This window comes from Perognathus longimembris, chromosome 11 (genome assembly GCF_023159225.1).
Source record: "Perognathus longimembris pacificus isolate PPM17 chromosome 11, ASM2315922v1, whole genome shotgun sequence".
Classification (NCBI taxonomy): Eukaryota; Metazoa; Chordata; class Mammalia; order Rodentia; family Heteromyidae; genus Perognathus; species Perognathus longimembris.
This window is the reverse complement of record NC_063171.1, coordinates 41,111,525-41,131,291: the sequence shown is the minus strand read 5'-3', so window position 1 is coordinate 41,131,291 and position 19,767 is coordinate 41,111,525. Positions and strand designations below refer to the sequence as shown.

General features: G+C 41.4%; 1 protein-coding gene across 37 annotated transcripts in view; it reads left to right on the top strand.

The window, feature by feature from the left end:
• Ubap2l (ubiquitin associated protein 2 like) overlaps positions 1–19,767 on the top strand; it is a 55,685-nt gene that overhangs the window by 465 nt on the left and 35,453 nt on the right. For 5 of the 37 annotated variants that reach the window (XM_048357875.1, XM_048357868.1, XM_048357867.1 and 2 more), the window contains exons 1-7: positions 4,817–5,212; positions 7,389–7,466; positions 8,344–8,454; positions 15,468–15,669; positions 16,342–16,437; positions 16,796–16,841; positions 17,422–17,534. In XM_048357875.1, the coding sequence (XP_048213832.1) occupies positions 5,123–5,212; positions 7,389–7,466; positions 8,344–8,454; positions 15,468–15,669; positions 16,342–16,437; positions 16,796–16,841; positions 17,422–17,534 (736 nt within the window). In that variant the 5' untranslated portion in view covers positions 4,817–5,122. The other 32 variants (XM_048357863.1, XM_048357862.1, XM_048357861.1 and 29 more) reach the window with 19 other exon arrangements.

The window sequence follows — 19,767 nt, the reverse complement described above, 5'->3', positions numbered from 1 at the left end:
CCGCTTCCCCGGACACGTGACTCAGGCAAAGCAGTGGCACCTGGGAGCGGAGATGCGGAACTTCGCCAGTAAGAGGAAGCGCCGGCCGCCAGTGCGTCACGTGGTGGAGGCGGGGTCGCCGGGGGGGCGGGGCTGACGCTCAAGTGCGGTGTTTCGTGGCGTGGCGGCGCGCGCACGCCGGCGTGCGCGTCCCTTTTCTCATCACGTGCTGGGGGACGCAGGAAGGCAAGTGGGAGGGGGAAGGCGCGAGAGCGAGCGCGAGAGGGAAAAGGAGAGAGGGGGTGGGGAGGAGGGAATCTTATATCACGTGACTAGGGGCGGCGCGGCCCGGGGTGTCAGTGTGGAGGAGACTGAGGTAAAGTTGGGAGCGCAGCGGCGTTGGCGGCGGCGGCGGCGGCGGCAGCGGCAGCGCGGCGGGGCCGGGTATTGTCCGCGGCCCCTTTAAATCCGCGATCCCCCCCCTTTTACCCTCCCTTCCCTCTCCCCTATCCCCGCCGTATCACCCTCTCTCGGTAGGACCCCCCCCCCCCGCGCTCCGTGTGTTTCCCCAATGTACACCCCCCTTCTTGTAGTTATGCGAGCCCTGGCGCCCCCACCTCTAGTCGGCCGCAGGAGGTTTTGTTTATGGTTGGGTTCGCGGCCTACTGGGCCGCGCCAGAGCCGGGGCCTCGATTTGGGAGCGTGGCCGGGGCGGGGCTTGGGACAGCCGGAGGGGGGGGGCATGCGGCTAGAGCCTGAAGGTGGAGAGCGTGAAAGAGCGCGAGCCAGTGAGGCCTGGGCCCTGCCTGAGGTAGGGCTCTCCACCGTGGCCGGTGCCTGTGGAGGAGAGGGCCTCCTCCCTTTCCAGCCCTTTTGCAGGCCTCTGATCCGGATCCGGCCTGGTTTGGTGGTGGCGGAGTATGGGGGGGACGCGGTGGGAGTGGGAGGAAGGGCGATGGGGTGGAGCTGCCCCAAACTCCCCCATGTGGCCCTCAATTTGGAGTGCGGAGGATTAATTTGTTCCGGGTGGGAGGTGGAGAGGCGATTGGCCCCGTGGGCTCCTGATGTGGCGCGGCGGGAGGGGGGGAGGTGAGCCTCCCATCCTCCGCGCGTGGGCTTGCGTCCCCTCTTCCTTTCCAACCTCTTTGTCAGCTCTTCTTGTTATCCTTCCTTCTTTCTTACCCACCCGGCTCTCGTTAAATATTTTTTGCTGCTGTCTTTAGCTTCCTGTTATCTATAGTGTAGTTTGGGGTGCCTTAAACAATTAATGTTTTGAGGAGACGACATGGAGCCCCCTCCCCCATAAGGTGTATTACGCCCGAGCGACGTCACTAGATTACTGGGGTATTTGTTCACTGTTGTCATAATGGGACAGGAATTCCAAATTTCTTAAAACCTTACCTTCAGGACAGCTCATAAATTGCTTTGCAAACTGATGTCACACACAGGCGACTGCTCCTTTTCCACTACTCTTGAAATGTAGCCACCGCTGGTGTAGAATGTTGTGGAAAGAGAAAGAAACATCACAGTATCGCGTTTTTGTTATTGTTAACGTTTTTACCTTTGACCCTCCCTCTCACCCCCCTGTGATTATTAAATAGAGAAGTCTATTTTTTGTGTCTCTCCATCCACCTTCCCTTCCTCACATCTTGCTTTGGGGATACCTGATGTTAATTGCTGGGTGGTAATGGGAGTTGGTGACAGCCAGCATTACTAGAGAATTAAACATTTGCCTCTGTATGGGTTGATAAACTGCTTTGACATCTTATGCCTATTGTCTCTAGATTATATTATACCCAAGATTGTTTCTGTTGTGAATGGGAAGTATTGCTGGCATGTAAACTAATGAAATGAAGAAAGACCAAAAAAAAATGTACTGTTTTTCATTTTTAAAGCTTCACCTTGCTAATTGGGTCCTAACTGGGAAAGCCGCCTATTAGACTCAAGGTGGTGGGGAAGGGGATATGGAGGTCATTCCAACAAAGCATCTAGGGAAGTTAGATGCTCTGTGAGAAGTAGCAAACATTACCCACCCCAGTCCAGCTTCAGTTGCTGAATTGTTTCTCAAATTAGATTGTGAGCTCCCCGAGGGCAGTAACCAAGTCATACTTTTGTATTTCCTGAAGTATTGGACATTATAGTAGATACTCAATAAATACTTGTTATTTATTTTTTTCAGTAAAATTTCTCTGGCTATTTTTTTAAGTAGCTGGTTTTCAAGAGCACTCGATGAAACTTGAATTTGTTCCTTGATCTTCAATACTTCTCATCCCACCTCATTTAAGTATTATTTTCCAAGAAAGAGTAACAAGATTCCCCATCTCTATGGTGATAACTCTGGGTATTTGTCTCTGCTTGTTACTAAAAAGTTATGAACACTGTATCGACAAGTGATCTATTACAGATCACTTAGTTTAGACCTGTTGCTAGGTTTTATTATCTAGGTAGTAAAACTCTTAAGTCGCACATTTTAAAGCACTTGTACAGGAACGCGAAGTTAATTAAGCAAAGACATCAGGCTGGGTTTTTTTTCCTCCTGGTTATATTTTTAAAATGTCTTTCTATCATACTGACTGGAAAATCATATTTGACTGGAAATGTACAATGACTGATATAGCTTATTTATATTTGTGGTATAGCTTGTTTTAAAAAACCTGTATGCAGTGTAGAAATCAATATTGTTAAGTTGGGGGTAGGGAACTTGGGGATGGCTAGTCTGTATTAGAAACTATTTTACAGTTTTTAAACTTGCTGGCCAGATGCTGCTGGTTCATGTTTGTAATCCTAGTTACTTAGGAGGCTGAGGTCTGAGGATTGCAGTTCAACGCCAGCCTGGGCAGGAAAGTCCACTAGCCACCAAGAAGCTGGAAGTAAAGTTGTGGTTCAGTTGGAGCGTGCTAGCCTTGACCAAGAAAGCTCAAAGACAGTGCCCAGGCCCCGAGTTCAACCTCCAGGACTGGCACACACAAAAACCAAGAACAACAAAAAACTTTCCCTCTAGTTTTAACTTGCTTTTGTTTTCCTCTTATTGGTTTGTATTCATGGAGTACTTTGTTAAATACTTTAAAAACTTAGTATAACTTGTTAAACACTTTAAAAATTAAGTATAATGTTTTGTTTAAGATGCCAGCCTGCTTTGTAGCAAACACCATCCCCAAAGTCTTCCACTTCTGTACTAGCTCAAAGTATTTGCAGGCTTTTGTGTGTACATGTATATAGAAGGAAGACATATGGTGAAAAAGAAAAAAAATGGTACTACTTGGGCACTGGCTACTCATGCCTGTGTAATCCTAGCTACTCAGGAAGCTGAGATCTGAGAATTGTGGTTCAAAGCCAGGCTGGACAGGAAAGTTCTTGAGGCTCATCCCCGGTTAACAACCAGAAAACTGGAAGTGGAACTGTGGCTCAAAGTGGTAGAACACTGGCTTTGATCTGAAGAGCTCAGGAATACCTGCCAGGCCCTGAGTTGAAGCCCCACAACTCCTCCCCCCCCCAAAAAAAAAAGCCACTAAAGTGGCCTTTAAAAATCTTTTTTTCTGGTAGAGTATGTACCACTTTTCATAATAACTACATTGAAAAGCAACCCATTGACCCAACTCAGTGAAGCATTTATCCATAGGAATGTTAGCTTTTTCTGTGTCATCCAAGAAACAGATGAATTTATTTCCCTAATAGTCCTTACAATTTCTTTAGAAAGATCTTACTACCTCAACATTTAGCAGTATTTTCTGGGTAATCTGGAATTCTGTGTAATGTCCCATTAAGAAAAAAATAGAGAACAAGAAAGTATAATTTGTTCTGTCTCGAAGGAAATACAACAGTGGAAAATAACCTCTCATCTTGAGCCATCGGTCATATGGTGAATATTTACTAAATGCATTTAAAACAAAGTATGAATGAAAGAGCATGAGTTCAGTAGAATCCTTGATAGAAATTTCTTAACAGAAACAATGTTCTGGTTTTTGGAAGGCCCTTTGTGTTTAGTGTCTCTAAAGACAGAAATCATCCTGTAGGCTTTAATATCTTGTTTAAAAGTTTCCTAGAAAGCCCTTCCCCCAAAACTTGGAGATGTGTTTGGTTTATTAAGGTGAGTGTGGAGGTTTACTTGGAATTCTTGTTACCTGAAGAGATAAGACCAACAGAAAGAGCTTTAAAACAATTGTAAGGCAGAGAAAAGGCTGCTTACTTAGGTGGAATGTATGTGTGTGTACACATATATACACTAGTTGCAGGCTAGGTAATGAACCTAGGGAGTTAACTGAGCTACACTTACAGGCTATACAGTATTTCAAATGGTTATTTCTCTAGAATATAGAGTTAATTCTCTTCCTGAAGGCTGGCTGGCTCCTTCACTCCTGAGTCTGCCATGTAACCCAGACTGGCCTTGAACTTACTGTTTTTCCAGCTCAACTTGAGCCTTGCTGGGAGGCCAGCTCCTGGAAGGCATTTATTTGTTTCCAGGCTTTGTTAGAAACTTTTCTTTGTCAAAAGGATTTCAGTTACTGTACAGAAAAGATTTTGATTAACATTGTTTTGCTTGCTTTAAAGATAACAGTAACTAAACCATGACTCTTAACGTTTTTAAAAGTATGTACAAACTGTATACTATACATTGGTGGCCGTGATAGCAGCGTGCTGAGGCTCTGGCTCTGGGCCTTCTGCTCTGCATGGAAACTGCAATACATATCCACCCTTGTATAGTTCTTATGGTATAAAAATGGAGGTTGAGATGTGAGGATCATGGTTCAAAGCCATGCCAGCCGGGGCAGGAAAGTCCGTGAGACTCTTAGCTCCAATTAGCCACCAGAAAACCAGAAGTGGCCCTGCAGCTCAAAGTAATAGAACACTAGCCTTGAGTTGAAGAGCTCAGGGACAGTACCCAGGCTCAGGGTTCAAGTCTCATGACCAATTGAGGAAAAAAAATGGAGTAACATCTGTAGGTCCTTAAGGAATTTATCAAACCAATTGTCTCAAGTATTGGTGAATCTTTGTGGTTTGTTCCTTCGAAGAAAGTGCTGTTGGGTGGAGAAGGTACTGGTTGAAGTTTAAAATATTTTGCCTATACTTAGTGTCTAAACTTTCTCTCTCTCTTTCAATCTTCAGTATCCTACCTTGTAAATACTGTTATTTGTATATACTGTAAATGATGACATCGGTGGGCACTAACCGAGCCCGGGGAAACTGGGAACAACCTCAAAACCAAAATCAGACACAGCACAAGCAGCGGCCACAGGTAAAAATACAGGGAATGTGGATCCATGGGTAGCTTTGCTGGTTGATATTTGTTACCATGAAATATATAGCATCATTCTCTGCTTTGAAATATTCATGTGGGTTTCTTACTGTTATCTTGTCCTTGACGCTTTATATAATTTTTTTAAGTAGGAGCCTGGTAGTGGCTATGATAAAATGTGGCTTTTGTGTTGTCTAATACTGTTATATAGCTTAGTGCTTTGATTTAGGTTTTATGCTTTGTGTCTGTAACATCATTTTCTTATTTACTGGACCATTTGCCTTACATCAAGCTAGCCAGCCTTTGTCTGGACAAAATTACAAACTTTCCCCTCTGATCTTGCTGAGTGAGGCCTTACCTGATTTTTCCTTTCCCATGAGAAGTGGGTGTTTTCATTGTGTTCATGCAAAATTAACAAATGAGACACCCTTGAGCATTGCTCAGTTTTAGATCTCAAGGAATAAATTAACCACGTGGGTATTAAGTTTGATTTAGATATGTTTTCCATAACCACTTTGGTGTATGTTGGTACCTAATGTTGAATGAATGACTTACTTATGGCTCTTGTCATATAAATTGACTAGAATTTTCCCCTTATGCATTTTTCTGTTATCTGTTTTCCAATGGAATTTTAGTACTTAAAATTTAATTTCAGGGCTGGGGATATAGCCTAGTGGCAAGAGTGCCTGCCTCGGATACACGAGGCCCTAGGTTCGATTCCCCAGCACCACATATACAGAAAACGGCCAGAAGCAGCGCTGTGGCTCAAGTGGCAGAGTGCTAGCCTTGAGCGGGAAGAAGCCAGGGACAGTGCTCAGACCCTGAGTCCAAGGCCCAGGACTGGCCAAAAAAAAAAAAAAAAATTAATTTCAGTTGTAGCAATAAAATCTTGGTAACTTTACATAACACTTAGATGCTCAGAAGATATAATGAGGCTATCTTTGGGCTAAATCTTCCTTGCAATAAGACGTAATAAGAGATAGCATTGGCAATTGAAGACATAGGCAACTGGTACAACTTTTGTTTTCCAGTACTATGGATTGAATTCTGCCTCATGCTTGGTTGTCCACACCCCAGTCCAACTTTGCAAATACATTAATGTGAATTAAGGGGGCTTGTGGGTTTTTTTTTGTTTTTTGTTTTTGCCAGTCATGAGGCTTGAACTCAGGGCCTGAGCACTGTTTCTGGCTTCTTTTTGCTCAAGGTTAGCACTCTACTGTTTGAGCCACAGTGCCCTTCCAGCTATTCCTGTTTATGTGGTGCTGAGGAATCAAACCCAGGGCTTCATGCATGCTAGGCAAGCACTCTACCACTAGGCTACATTCCCAGTAGGGGCTTGTGTTTCAAAGTGGTAATGTAATTCTGAGATGAAAGCCCCTTTAACTGTGAAGATTGTGGAAAAGTTACTGTTCTTTGGGAGGATTATAGAGTGAAACAGTTATAACTTTGGAGTTAGAGTCATGGTTCAGGTGGTACAGTGCTAGGCAATAAGCAAAAACATGAAGTACCAAGACAGGACCTGGACCAAAAGAAAAGTAATAGTTATGGCTTCATTCTGTTTCTGTCATTTTGCTAATTAAGGCATTTTAAACAGAGCTTTATTGCTCGGTTTTCAATGTATGTGTGTGTGCTAGTATTGGGGCTTAAGCTCGGGGCCTCCCACTTTTGCATGGCATGGCTTTTTTGCTCCAGGTTGACACTGTACTACTTGAGCCACACCTCCCCTTCAGTTTTTGTTGGTTAATTGGAAATGAATTTCACAAATTAGTCTGTCCTGCCTGAATTTGAACTGGCAGCCTCCTGAGTAGCTAGAATTACAAGTGTGAGCCAGGGCCCTGTTGCTTGGGCATTTATTTGTCAGAGTTTATTGTTTATTTTGATTCTGGTCCTATAGCTTCAATGCAGTGTGTGAGTGCTGTCCCTGAGCTTTTGGTTGGTTGGAGATAAGAGTCTCACTGACTTTCCTGCTCTGGCTGGCTTGAAACCTTTATCCACAGAACTCAGTCTCCTGAGTAGTTAGGCTTGAGCCATGGGCCACTGGGCTTGCTTGCACATTTGACAAAGAAAAAGAAAATAGGTGGTGTAGAATATAGATAGAGATTGATAACTTAGGTTCCACTTATTTCTGAATTCTTGCCTCTTTCTTAAACTTTATTGATATCATCTCAATTCCAAGGCCACTGCGGAACAAATTCGACTTGCACAGATGATTTCGGACCATAATGATGCTGACTTTGAGGAGAAGGTGAAACAAGTGAGTGACCACTATTTTGCTGTAAGCTTAGTGAAAAGAAAGATTAAAGCATATTCAAATATTGTAGATGCTCATTAGGATTCTTATATATGTTTTGAAATAATTGTTCAAAAATACATGTTAGGTGCTTTTGTTTTCTGAGTTATGGTGTCTTTGGATAGATAACTGTTTACCTGTTTAATGGTTTTACCTTCTAATTTTATTGAATGACTATTGATGTGTACTGGGGCGTGTGTGTGTATGTAATGTTTATGTTTTGGTGTATTGAACCTAGGGCATCATATATGCTAAGCTCTCTTATCACATACAGCAACTTGAAGCAGCTATGGATCTCAGAAATGTGGAAATTGATAGGTTGAATCCTGTGTTTCAGGTCTTGATTCTCTATTTGCTACTTAATTATTTGATTGCTTTATGCTTTTGATCCTAATCATAAACTACAGGTGTTAATATTTTGGAAGTAGAACTATACATTTTACATATTTTGGTGGTACCAGACTTTGAATTCAGGGTCTTGTACTTGATCACCTCGACTGGCACTGGAGATGGAATCTCTTGGAACTTTTTTTGCTCTGGCTGGCTTTCTTTTTCTTTTCTTTTTTTTTTTCTCAGTCCTGGGGCTTGAACTGTAGGCCTGGGTGCTGTCCCTGAGCTCTTAGCTCTACCACTTGAGATACAGGGCACTTCTGGTTTTCTGGTGGTTAATTGGAGATGAGAGTCTCAGGGACTTTCCTGCCCGGGGTGGCTTTGGACTACGATCCTCAGTCTCAGCCTCCTGAGTAGCTAGGATTACAGGCGTGAGCCACTGGCACCCGGCTGGCTTCTTCTTTTGCTTGTGCTATAATCTTTTTTATGATTGGTGATTTTTCTCTTTCAGTTGATTGACATCACAGGCAAGAACCAGGATGAGTGTGTGATTGCTTTGCATGACTGTAATGGAGATGTCAACAGAGCCATCAATGTTCTGCTGGAAGGAAACCCAGACACGGTAGAGTGCTAATAAAATGTTTTAGAATGAGGGTCTTGGGTTGGAAGGCTAATAATTAATAATGTAAAAATAGCTAGTAGGGCAAGTAGGGCAAAAAATACCTAAGCTGGTATTTTTTTTTCCCAAATAGAAAGATTCCCAAATAGGATGATTTGGGGATTGTTTGTTGTGGGTTGCTAATACTTACAATTTGTGTGTAACACATTCTTTTCATAGAGATAATAGTCATTGCAGAAAACAGATGAAATTAAGTCTCTTCTCATTGGTCTGGAATGAATTATGCATTCCAGTGTAGGGACCTTCCAACACTTGACTTATTGTGAATTATTAGTGGTGCTTGATAGCCCTAAGTTACTAATCATGGAAGATTTTTGCTTATCTATTTTAATTTTTGTTTTTGGTTTTTTTTTTTTGGCCAGTTCTGGGCCTTGTACTCAGGGCCTGAGCACTGTCCCTGGCTTCCTTTTTGCTCAAGGCTAGCACTGCCACTTGAGCCACAGCGCCACTTCTGGCCGTTTTCTGTATATGTGGTGCTGGGGAATCGAACCCAGGGCCTCATGTATACGAGGCAAGCTCTCTTGCCACTAGGCCATATCCCCAGCCCCCTATTTTAATTTTTGTTGAGCAAAGTCATACTTCATTTTGAGTTTAGGATATCCTAATCCTTGTCATCTTTGCATTGCATAATACTGTTTAATTGCTTGAAATTCATTTTGTTGAGGTAGCAAAGAAACTATAGTGTTTGTCAACGCTAGACTGATAAGAAGGACTGGTTAACCTGAAATTAATTTAAAGAGGTTTCTTTCACTTTTTCCCTACTTTATGAAAATTCTATTTTTCTGTTTGTGCCAAATTATAATTATATGCAATTTTTAAGCCTTTTTCATCCACTGCAGTTAACACTAGTGGAAAACTTATTTTTATGGTGCTGGAAATCCAACCTAGGGTCTTGTGCATGCTAGGCAAGGATTCTAAAATATTTGAACTTGTTTTTTTTTCTCCCAGAAATGTAGTGCCAGATTAAATCATTGACTTCATTTGAAAATTCATTGCCCAGTAAATATGACAAGAGTACTTTTGGTTTACTGTAGAATAATTGTCTTAATACTTCTTGTTTGTTTCTTTTTTTTTTTTTTTTTGACAGGGTGGGAGGCGGGGGGGCGGGGAGAGGTGGTAGTACCTCTCATGCCTTTTTTTTTGGCCAGTCTTGGGGCTTTGAACTCAGTTCCTGAGCACTGTCCCTGGATTCTCTTTGCTCGAGGCTAGCACTCTATCACTTGAGCCACAGCGCCACTTCTGGCCTTTTCTATATATGTGGTGCTGAGGAATCAAACCCAGGGCTTCATGTATACGAATGAGGCAAGCACTCTTGTCACTAGGCCATATTCCCAGCCCGGCACCAACTTTGAGTGAAAAAGTTAAGGGACAGTACCCAGTCCCTGAGTTCAAGCTCCAGTAGCAGCATAATTTTATTTTATTTTTTCCACAGGTCTCATTTGTTTTACCTTCCATTTGTCTAATGTTCCAAGCCTAACCTATCAAAAATAGAAACAAATAAATAAGCCAGAGAAGGGGCTGGGGATATGGCCTAGTGGCAAGAGTGCCTGCCTCATATACATGAGGCCCTGGGTTCAATTCCCCAGCACCACATATACAGAAAACGGCCAGAAGTGGTGCTGTGGCTCAAGTGGCAGAGTGCTAGCCTTGAGCAAAAAGAAGCCAGGGACAGTACTCAGGCCCTGAGTCCAAGCCCCAGGAATGGCAAAAAAATAATAATAATAATAAATAAAATAAATAAGCCAGAGAATAAATATAGGCTTATGCCACAAGTAAATAGTTACTGGTGAAACCAGTGGGAAGCAAAGTCAGCTGCTAGGAATGTTGAAGGTTTAGGCCCACCAGAAAACGGATAGTATCTAAGGATGATGATGGTAATTCTTTTTCCTCATAGGATCCATCTGGTGTTAGCAGTTAAAGTATTTACAGGGGAAGAAGAAAGGTGGCAAGCTCCTTAAACTTGCCAGGTTTTTTGTTTTTGTTTTTGTTTTTCAAATTTTTATTATCAAACTGATATACAGAGAGGTTACAGTTTCATACGTTAGGCATTGGATACATTTCTTGTACTGTTTGTTACCTTGTTCCTCATACCCCCCTCCCCCCTCCCCTTACCCTTTCCCTCCCTGACTTGCCAGGTTTTGAAACTACAGTAAATTCTGATTTTAATGATGCAGATTTAGCCACAGGGTTCTTATGCCTTTGGGATTAAAGCTTCTGTGAGCATCAAATGACACAGCAACTGTAATAAGAATAAGTTGAGGTCAGAAGAGTAGGTAGCAAGGTACTTACTGCTGCATTCTTTTTTTTTTTAATACCAAATATTTTAATTATTGGATTGAAAACATTTTGATAGAGGACCACTTTGGAAATGGCCAGGGATAAAGGTGACGGATGGGGGCGGGGGCAGCTTACTGCTGCATTTTTGGTGGATACTTAATCTTTTATATAATTGCTGTATTTAGTAAACTATTATAGGCTCTTTATGATGTTGAGCTTTCAAAATGTTTTAAATTTTGCTGCATTTTTTGCCTGTCCTGGAACTCAAGGCCTGGGTACTGTCCTTGAGTCTCTTCGTGCTCAAGGCTAATGCTCTACCACTTGATCAACAGCCCCACTTCTGGCTTTTATGAGAAGTTTATTGGAGATAAGAATCTCATGGGAACTTTTCTTCCCCGGCTGGCTTTGAACTGTGGGCTAGCTTCAAATTGCAATCCTCAGATCTCAGCCTCCTAAGCAGTTAGGATTATAGGCATGAGCCACCAGTGCCCAGCATATAATTTTACTACTTTTAGGGGGCAAGCTTGGGGGCTGAACTGAGGCCCTCATACATACTAAGCATGTTCTCCACCACTGAACTATAACCCTAGTCCCAAATTTGTCCTCTTTTTAGATTTATTTTTGTGATAGTAGGTTTTGACTCAAGGCCACATGATTTCTAAGCTGGTGTGGTACTGCTGAGCCATGTTTTCAGCTGTTTTTCACTATTAAGATTGGGTCTTACTTCCTGCCTGGGCATGGTTTGAGCCTCCTACTTGAGGCTTCTGATCATCATCATTGGGGTGTACTACTTCATCTAGTTTCCTCGGTGGAGAAAAAAGAGCCTTGCAAACTTTCTCATCCCAGACTGGCCTGGCCCCTGATCCTATCTCATCTTTCCATATAGCTCAGGATAGTAGGCCACTGCTAAAATTTTGTGATCTTTTCTGTGGGCTGTCCTCTTAACTATAATCTTCTCATTCTCAACCTCCTTACCTAGAATTACAAGTAATACCAACCAACATTTGGTACTTAACATTTTGGGGAGAGGAACAATTTTGGGAGATTGACCCAAGTTCTTCTCATATGCTAGGCAAGTGCTATATGGGTCACACTTTCAGTATTTTGCTTATAAATATTTTTTAGATTTGTTCTCATGTTTTTGCTTAGTATCAGCCCAGCCCTTGATCCCTTTTTTCTGATAACCTCCTACATAGCTAGGACCACATGCTACCACACTGAACTTATTGTTGAGATAGGGTTGCAATAACTTTATCCAGAGCTTCCTTCAAACTATATTCCCTATCTCCTGCCTAGTGTGGATTATAAACATGGGCTCGTTTACATGATCTTAGCCAAGTGTTTAATTCAGTGACTTCATGTGCATTTAAATAATTTCGTAATTCTGTATGCATTAAATAACCCCATTTCTCTTTTTCCAGCCCTTATTAACCTCTTGTTTTGTATATGTGATTTTGTCTCATATAAGTGAAATTAATACAGCATTTGTCCTTTTGTTTTATTTTTTGTTGCCAGTCCTGGGGCGTGGACTCAGGGTCTGAACACTGGCCCTGGCTTCTTTTTGCTCAATGCTGGCACTCTACCTCTTGAGCCACAGCGCCACTTCCGGCTTTTTTCTATCTATGTGGTGCTGAGGAATGGAACCCAGGGCTTCATGTATATGAGGCAACTTTACTTACCACTAGGCCATATTCTCAGCCCCAGCATTTGTCTTTTGTACTTTTTTTTAATGATTTCAAATAGAATGTTTTCAGTATTTATATTATATATAGGTCAGAATTTCATGGCTTTTAAAGATTGAATAATATACCATTGTAGGTATATGCTACATTTTTTTTTTTTTTGGCCAGTCCTGGGCCTTGAACTCAGGGCCTGAGCACTGTCCCTGGCTTCTTTTTGCTCAAGGCTAGCACTCTGCCACTTGAGCCACAGCACCACTTCTGGCCATTTTCTGTATATGTGGTGCTGGGGAATTGAACCCAGGGTCTCAAGTATACGAGGCAAGCACTCTTGCCGCTAGGCCATATCCCCAGCCCCTATATGCTACATTTTTATACATCCATTAATCTGTTGGAATTATGTGGAACTAAGTTACTTCTAAGTTATCTGGTAGTGGGCCTGGGAATGTAGCTTAGCGGTAGAGTGCTTGCCTAGCAAGCATAAAGCCCTGGGTTCGATTCCTGGGAACCACATAACAGAAAAACAAAAAAAGGCTAAGTTATCCAGTAGCCCTCCCCTTTCCTCGTTGGTTGTGGGGCTTGAACTCAAGGCCTCAGTGCTGTCCCTGAGCTTCTCAAGGCTAGTGCTCTACAAATCTCAACCATAGCCCATAGCGCCACTTCTGATTTTCTTGTGGTTAATTGGAGATAGGAGTGATATGATGTAATTTAATGCCATTATTAGTTAATACAAATACCCAGTCTTGTTAAAGAATGTCCTTTAAGAGAAGCATAAAAGAATGACTGAAAGTAAAACAAGCTCTGTTGAGGGTAGGGGTAGGAGAAGGGAGGAAGGTTGGCAAATGGAGAGGATAAATGAGGATGAATATGGTTCAAAACATGAGTAAGATAAAGGGGCAAGTTTGATTTGGATATATTGTATGTATGTGTATTGTGAAAATGTCAGTGAAGCTTCTTTTTTTTTTTTTTTTTTTTGGCTCAAGGCTAGCACTCTGCCATTTGAGTCATAGCACCACTCCTGGCCATTTTCTATATTATGTGGTGCTGGGGAATCAAACCCAGGGCTTCATGTATACAAGGCAAGCACTCTTGCCACTAGGCCATATTCGCAGCCCCTGAAGCTTCTTTTTTAAAAAAATTTTTTAACTTAAATTTTATTCACAAGGTGATGTACAGAAGGGGTACAGTTACATAATAAGGCAGTGAGTACATTTCTTGTCCTATTTGTTACACCGTCCCTCATTTTTCTTTCCCTTCCCTATAGTTCAGATAAGCATATATATAATATCCAGTGTACCAAAGTCATATACAGTGACCACAAGGTGAATGCCAAAGGAAATTCACCTAGTACATTAAATATAATGACAACAATAAAATCCTCCTGTTTCCATCTCTTGGAGTTCATTTTGCTTAGCTTCATCTTACATAATCATATGTACATAGCTGTTGAGCTATTGTGATCCTCTGGTAGGTCTATCCTCGACCTTTTTATGTTTATTTAGTAATTGTTTGGTTTTAGAGACATACTGTAAAGTCATTGACCAATACATGTGAAAATACTGTTTGAAAAGATGTTTGTCATTTTACATACATGATTTCTACTGTTCTCCCGCCCCCCATAATGAAGCTTCTTGTAAAACTAATTTAAGCTGATAGAAATAGAAGGATAATTAAAGAGAGGACCACAGTTGTGGCTCAAGTGGTAGAGTGCACCATCCTAGCAAGTAGAGGCTGAATTCAGACTCTAGTACTCCCTCTCAAAGGAAAAAAAAAAGAGCCCTGAAAGTGAGAGAGAAGGGCTGGGAATGTGACTTAGTGGTAGAGTGCTTGTCTAGCATGCATGAAGCCCTGGGTTTGATTATTCAGTACCACAGAAACAGAAAAAGCCATAAGTGGCACTGTGATTCAATTGGTAGAGTGCTGGCCTTGAGCAAGAGAAGTTCAGAGACAGTACCCAGACCCTGAGTTAAAGCTCCAGGACTGGGAGGTGGGGGTGGGGGGTGGTGCAAGCCAGGGGCTGATGGCTCACACCTGTGATCCTAGCTACTCCGGAGGCTGAGATGTGAGGATCATGGTTCAAAGCCAGCCCAGGCAAGAAAGTCTGTGAGGCTCTTATCTCCATTTAATCACCTGAAAACAGGAAGTGAAGCTGTGACTCATTAGCCTTGAGCCAAAAAGATCAAGGATAGTGAACAGGCTCTGAGTTCAAGCCCCCCAACCACCACCACCATCACCAACAAAAAGAATTAAAGAATTAACATACACAGGAGGTTGAGATTTGAGGATCACAGTTTGAAGGCAGCCTCTACAGGGAAGTTACAAGCTCTTTTCTCCAATTGACTGCCAAAAAGCTGGAAGTGGAACTGTGGTTCAAGTGGTAGAGCAGTTGCCTTTGTGCAAAAAAGCTAGGGACAGGACAGTGTGTAGGCCCTGAGTTTAGGCCCCAGGGCTGGCATCAAAAATAATGTTTTCAAATCTTTAGGTTGTTGGGTTTTCCCCCCCTTTGTCAGTTAAGAATAAAAGTATAAAACACTGGGTGTTGATCATTCCAAAAGAAATTAGTTTTATCAGCTAAGGGAACACACTTGATAGGAACAGGTTACTAGGTGCTGTGATACCCTGAGCAACTGAATTGGGTAGAGATCTTTTGGAAGAGATCTCTGAAATCCATTACCTTAAGTACCTACACTGCCAAAAAAAATATTGAATTTTAGCTAGATACAGTGGTGCCCGTTGATAATCCTAGCAATTCAGGAGGCTGAGGTGGATTGTGAGTTTGAGGTTAGGGACAATATATATAGTAAGGCCTCATCTCAAACGGTTTTTAAAATCTGCAAAAGAACTTCAGTTTGGGCAGGTAGGTACAAAATTTGACTTAAAGTTCTTCCTTGTTTCCTAAACATTAGTGCAAATATCTTTTAATGTGAATGTTGAGAGAATAATAAGTTTTCCTGATTGGTATCTGTATTGATTAGACATGCATGCTCTACCTTCCTTTAGCATTCCTGGGAGATGGTCGGGAAGAAGAAAGGAGTCTCAGGACAGAAGGATGGTGGACAGACGGAATCCAATGAGGAAGGCAAAGAAAATCGAGACCGGGACAGGGACTATAGTCGGCGACGTGGTGGGCCACCAAGACGGGGGAGAGGTGCCAGCCGTGGAAGAGAATGTATGCATGGGGCTTTATCAAAACTGTCTGTGGGTCAGTGATTCAGGAGATCTGTTAGGTCTCTTCTAGGCAGCAGGCAGGAATGATTATACTGCCTTTTATACTTGTCCCCTCTTGAGACCTTGGCATTTTTTGGGGGGTTTTTTTGGCCAGTCCTGGGCCTTGGACTCAGGGCCTGAGCACTGTCCCTGGCTTCCTTTTGCTCAAGGCTAGCACTCTGCCACTTGAGCCACAGCGCCACTTCTGGCCATTTTCTGTATATGTGGTGCTGGGGAATTGAACCCAGGGCCTCATGTATACGAGGCAAGCTCTCTTGCCACTAGGCCATATCCCCAGCCCCAAGACTTGGCATCTTAATAATACACAGAAGCCTTTTCTACCAATGGCCATTAGTCTGGCATAAAATTTGTAGTTACTGGATTCATAGCCTGCTGTCATGGCTTATTACTATTTCCGCATATCCTATCTTTCCAGCTCATATTCTCTTAATTTGTCTCCCTAAAAATTTTTTTTTCCTCCCCAAGTTGGTCGTGGGTCTTGAACTCAGGGCCTTGGCACTGTCCCTGAACTTTTTCATTCTGCCACTTTGAGCCAAAACACTTCCCCCAAAGCTTTATTTATACAGCATGCATATGTATATATGTACATATGCATATTATATTGATGTTTGCTTATTGGTTGTGTGTGTGTTTTTTTGTATTTTAGTTCGGGGCCAGGAAAATGGATTGGATGGCACCAAAAGTGGAGGGCCTTCTGGAAGAGGTACAGAAAGAGGCAGAAGAGGCCGTGGCCGAGGCAGAGGTGATCAGTTTTTTGGGGATGGATATTGAGGGCAAGTTCTTTTTTAGTTCTGTAGGGGCCGCTCTATTTAAAAATAAATTAGCATGGAATCTGTTACCTTGATTCATAAGATGGTAATCATATTCTAGAAATTACTGATGTGGGGAATAAGAAAGAAGGTAAATGTCAATCTAGTCAGTTTAAGCAGGGAAAAAAATCAACGACTGTCGTATTTTGTTAAATTAATTTATGTTCTATGTGGGACTAGGAGGTAAAACATCTGATAGATCAACTACCTACTATTCCAAAGCTGCTTTAACTGTTGAGATAGTTTTGTATCAACTTCTAACATAATTTCTCTGCCTCCACCCCACTTTAGGTGGCTCTGGCAGACGGGGAGGAAGATTTTCTGCGCAAGGGATGGGGTGAGTTTCTTTGGCCCAGTGCCTTTAATTTTTTTCCCCTGTGAACAATAGACAACCTTAACTAAAATGTTTAAGAATCATTTAATCAGACTATTTAATTAGAAAAATGTATAGACTTAGGGTTTATTTCCAGAGATATGTATTAACCACTTGGGTAATTTATCTCTATCTTTGAGTATATGCTGTGTACAGTGATGAGTGTGTATGTGCATATTCATACATTGATACTGAGGCTTGAACTGGGGCCTTTTGCTCTTGGCTTCATTGCTCTACCACTTGAGCAGTGCTTTACTTCTGGCTTTTTGCTGGTTAATTGGAGATGAGAATCTCACAGACTGTCTTGGCTTCAAACCTTCAGACGGTGATCCATAGATCTCAGCCTCCTGAGACCTAGGATTATAGGCACGAGCCACTGGCACCCAGATTACATTTTGAGTAGTGTGAAAAAATAGACAGCATTTGAGATTATAGAATTGTGTATGATGTATCTATATTGTGGATAAGATAAAATTTTTTATTGTACTCTTTGAGGTAGTGTTTACTGAAGCTTCTTTTAAAAACTCTTTGCTTCTTTTCTTAGAACCTTTAATCCAGCTGATTATGCAGAGCCAGCCAGTACTGATGAAAACTATGGCAATAGTAGCGGCAATACATGGAACAACACAGGCCACTTTGAACCAGATGATGGGACGAGTGAGTGACTTTTCAGTTTTTGTCTTTGGGAATTTTAAGAATTGTGTGTGTTTTATAGGTTAAATCCAGACCTTGTACATACTAAGCAAGCAGTCTAACACTGAGCTACACCCTCGGCTCAGGAAATATTTTCCTATGAGGTTATAATTACATTTTAAAAAAAGTGGGGGCTGGGATGGTAGCTCAGTGCTAAAAGGCTTGTCTAGCAGGTACAACGTCCTGGGTTTGATCTCCAGTACCAAAAAACCAAAAACCAAACCAAAACAAAACAAAAAAGATGGCATGGCTATGAGGCCATAGTGGTAGACTGCTTGTCTAGCACATAATTAAGCCCTGGGTTCAATTCCTCAATGCCACATAAAAAGAAAAAGCCACATTGTGTATTGTATATATGTCTACCTGACCTAGGGAAGGGAAAGAAAAACAGGGTATAAGATAGCACAAGAAATGTACATACTACCCTACTATGTAACTGTACCCTTTTTGCACAACACCTTGTCAAAAAATTTTTGTTTAATTAATAAATAAATTATTTTTAAACATTTAAAAAGAAAAGAAAAAGCCAGAAGTGGCACTGTGGTTCAAATGGTAAGAAGCTCAGGGACAGTGTCTAGTCCTTGAGTTCAAGCCCCAGGATTGGCCAAAAACAAAAAAAAGTGGAAGACTAGCCACCTGTATTAGGGTACAAAGATAGGGTCAGAAAGGGGTGGCAGTTAAACTACTATATATTCTGTTCACTTAACATCATACTTACGTGTGCTTATGAGAACAATATATTCTACTTGATCCTCATCAGTGTTTTAGGAAGTATATACTGGCACCTGGCTCACATTGCCTTTTTGTTTTTCTTTTTCTTTTGTCTTTGTTGGTCATGGGGCTTGAACTTAGGGCCTGGGTGTTAGCTATCCTTGAGCTTTTCCACTCAAGGCTGGCACTTTGCCACTTTGAGCCACAGCTCCATTTTTGTTTTCTGGTGGTTAATTGGGGATAAGAATATCACACTTTACTACCCTGGCTGACTTTGAACCATGATCCTCAGATCTCAGCTTCCTGAGTAGTTAGAATTATAGATATGAGCCACTGGTACCCAATTCTCATTGTGGGTTTTTTTTTTTGTTTTTTTTTCCTGTCAGTACTGAGGCTTGGACTCAGGGAATCATTCTTGCTTAGCTTTTTCACTCAAAGCACTATGCCACTTAGATCACACCTCTACTTTTTTTGTGTGTGTGTGGTTAATTGGAGAAAACAGTCAACAGTTTCATGCATGGCTTGGCTTCAAAGTAGGCATTATTTAGTATCACTTTCCTGGTGACATAACTGACACTGAAATTAAAGTTATGCTAGTCTTAGAATTATTTGACTGTTAATCTTGTGCTCTTTCCATTATAACATTTGTAAGCTCTGATTGTTTTTCCTAATTTTTGTACTATAGTAGCTTTTATGTTTTCAAAATAATCCAAAATCAACCAATTAAAGTACTACTTGTAGAAATGAACAAGGTTCAGAATCAGAGTCCATACTGTTGATTCATTTTCTGATACTAAGAAGCTTTTTCTTCTTTTCTTTATTTTTGAGAAATCTTAACATGGGAGCATGAAGGAATTCACCAGGCTTCCTTCTTTGTTCAGTAGCTTCTTGGTGTGGTGGACTATTATAAGATTTGAGTAAGATTGTTATCTAACTCTGGTACTTATTTAGATACACTGTAAATCTTTAAGGTTTTTAGACTTCTGGGTAGGACAGGATGTGTTTTGAAGGTAAAAGATACATGTGTATTGCTTTTAATAAGAGCAGCCTTTAGGCTCTAGAGTGTTTTCTTCCTTTGACATACTTTACTTCTGTCTAGAAAAGCCAACACCTGAGAGCAAGGCTTTTCCTCTTACTAAAGGGGATGGGTTACTAGAAGACCCTGAAGTAAAAGATACTTTATATCCACTTGAAGTTTTCATATTCCCTTTTAAAGACTCTTACCTTTGTTGCTTGGTCTTTAGGAGGGTCTTTGAAACAACCAGCTTCTCATTAGCACACATTATGCTTTAGGTACTAAATGTTGCAAGATGCTATTTTATAAACACATTTTAAAATTTCTTTATGATTAAGTTATGGAATATTGTGTTTTAACTTACTATATTTTAGAAACATTAGAACTATTCATTTTCTGATGGATTTGTAGAGGTAGTCATAACAGTTTCATTACTAAAAGCCTACTGCTTTTTTGAAAATATACTTTGTT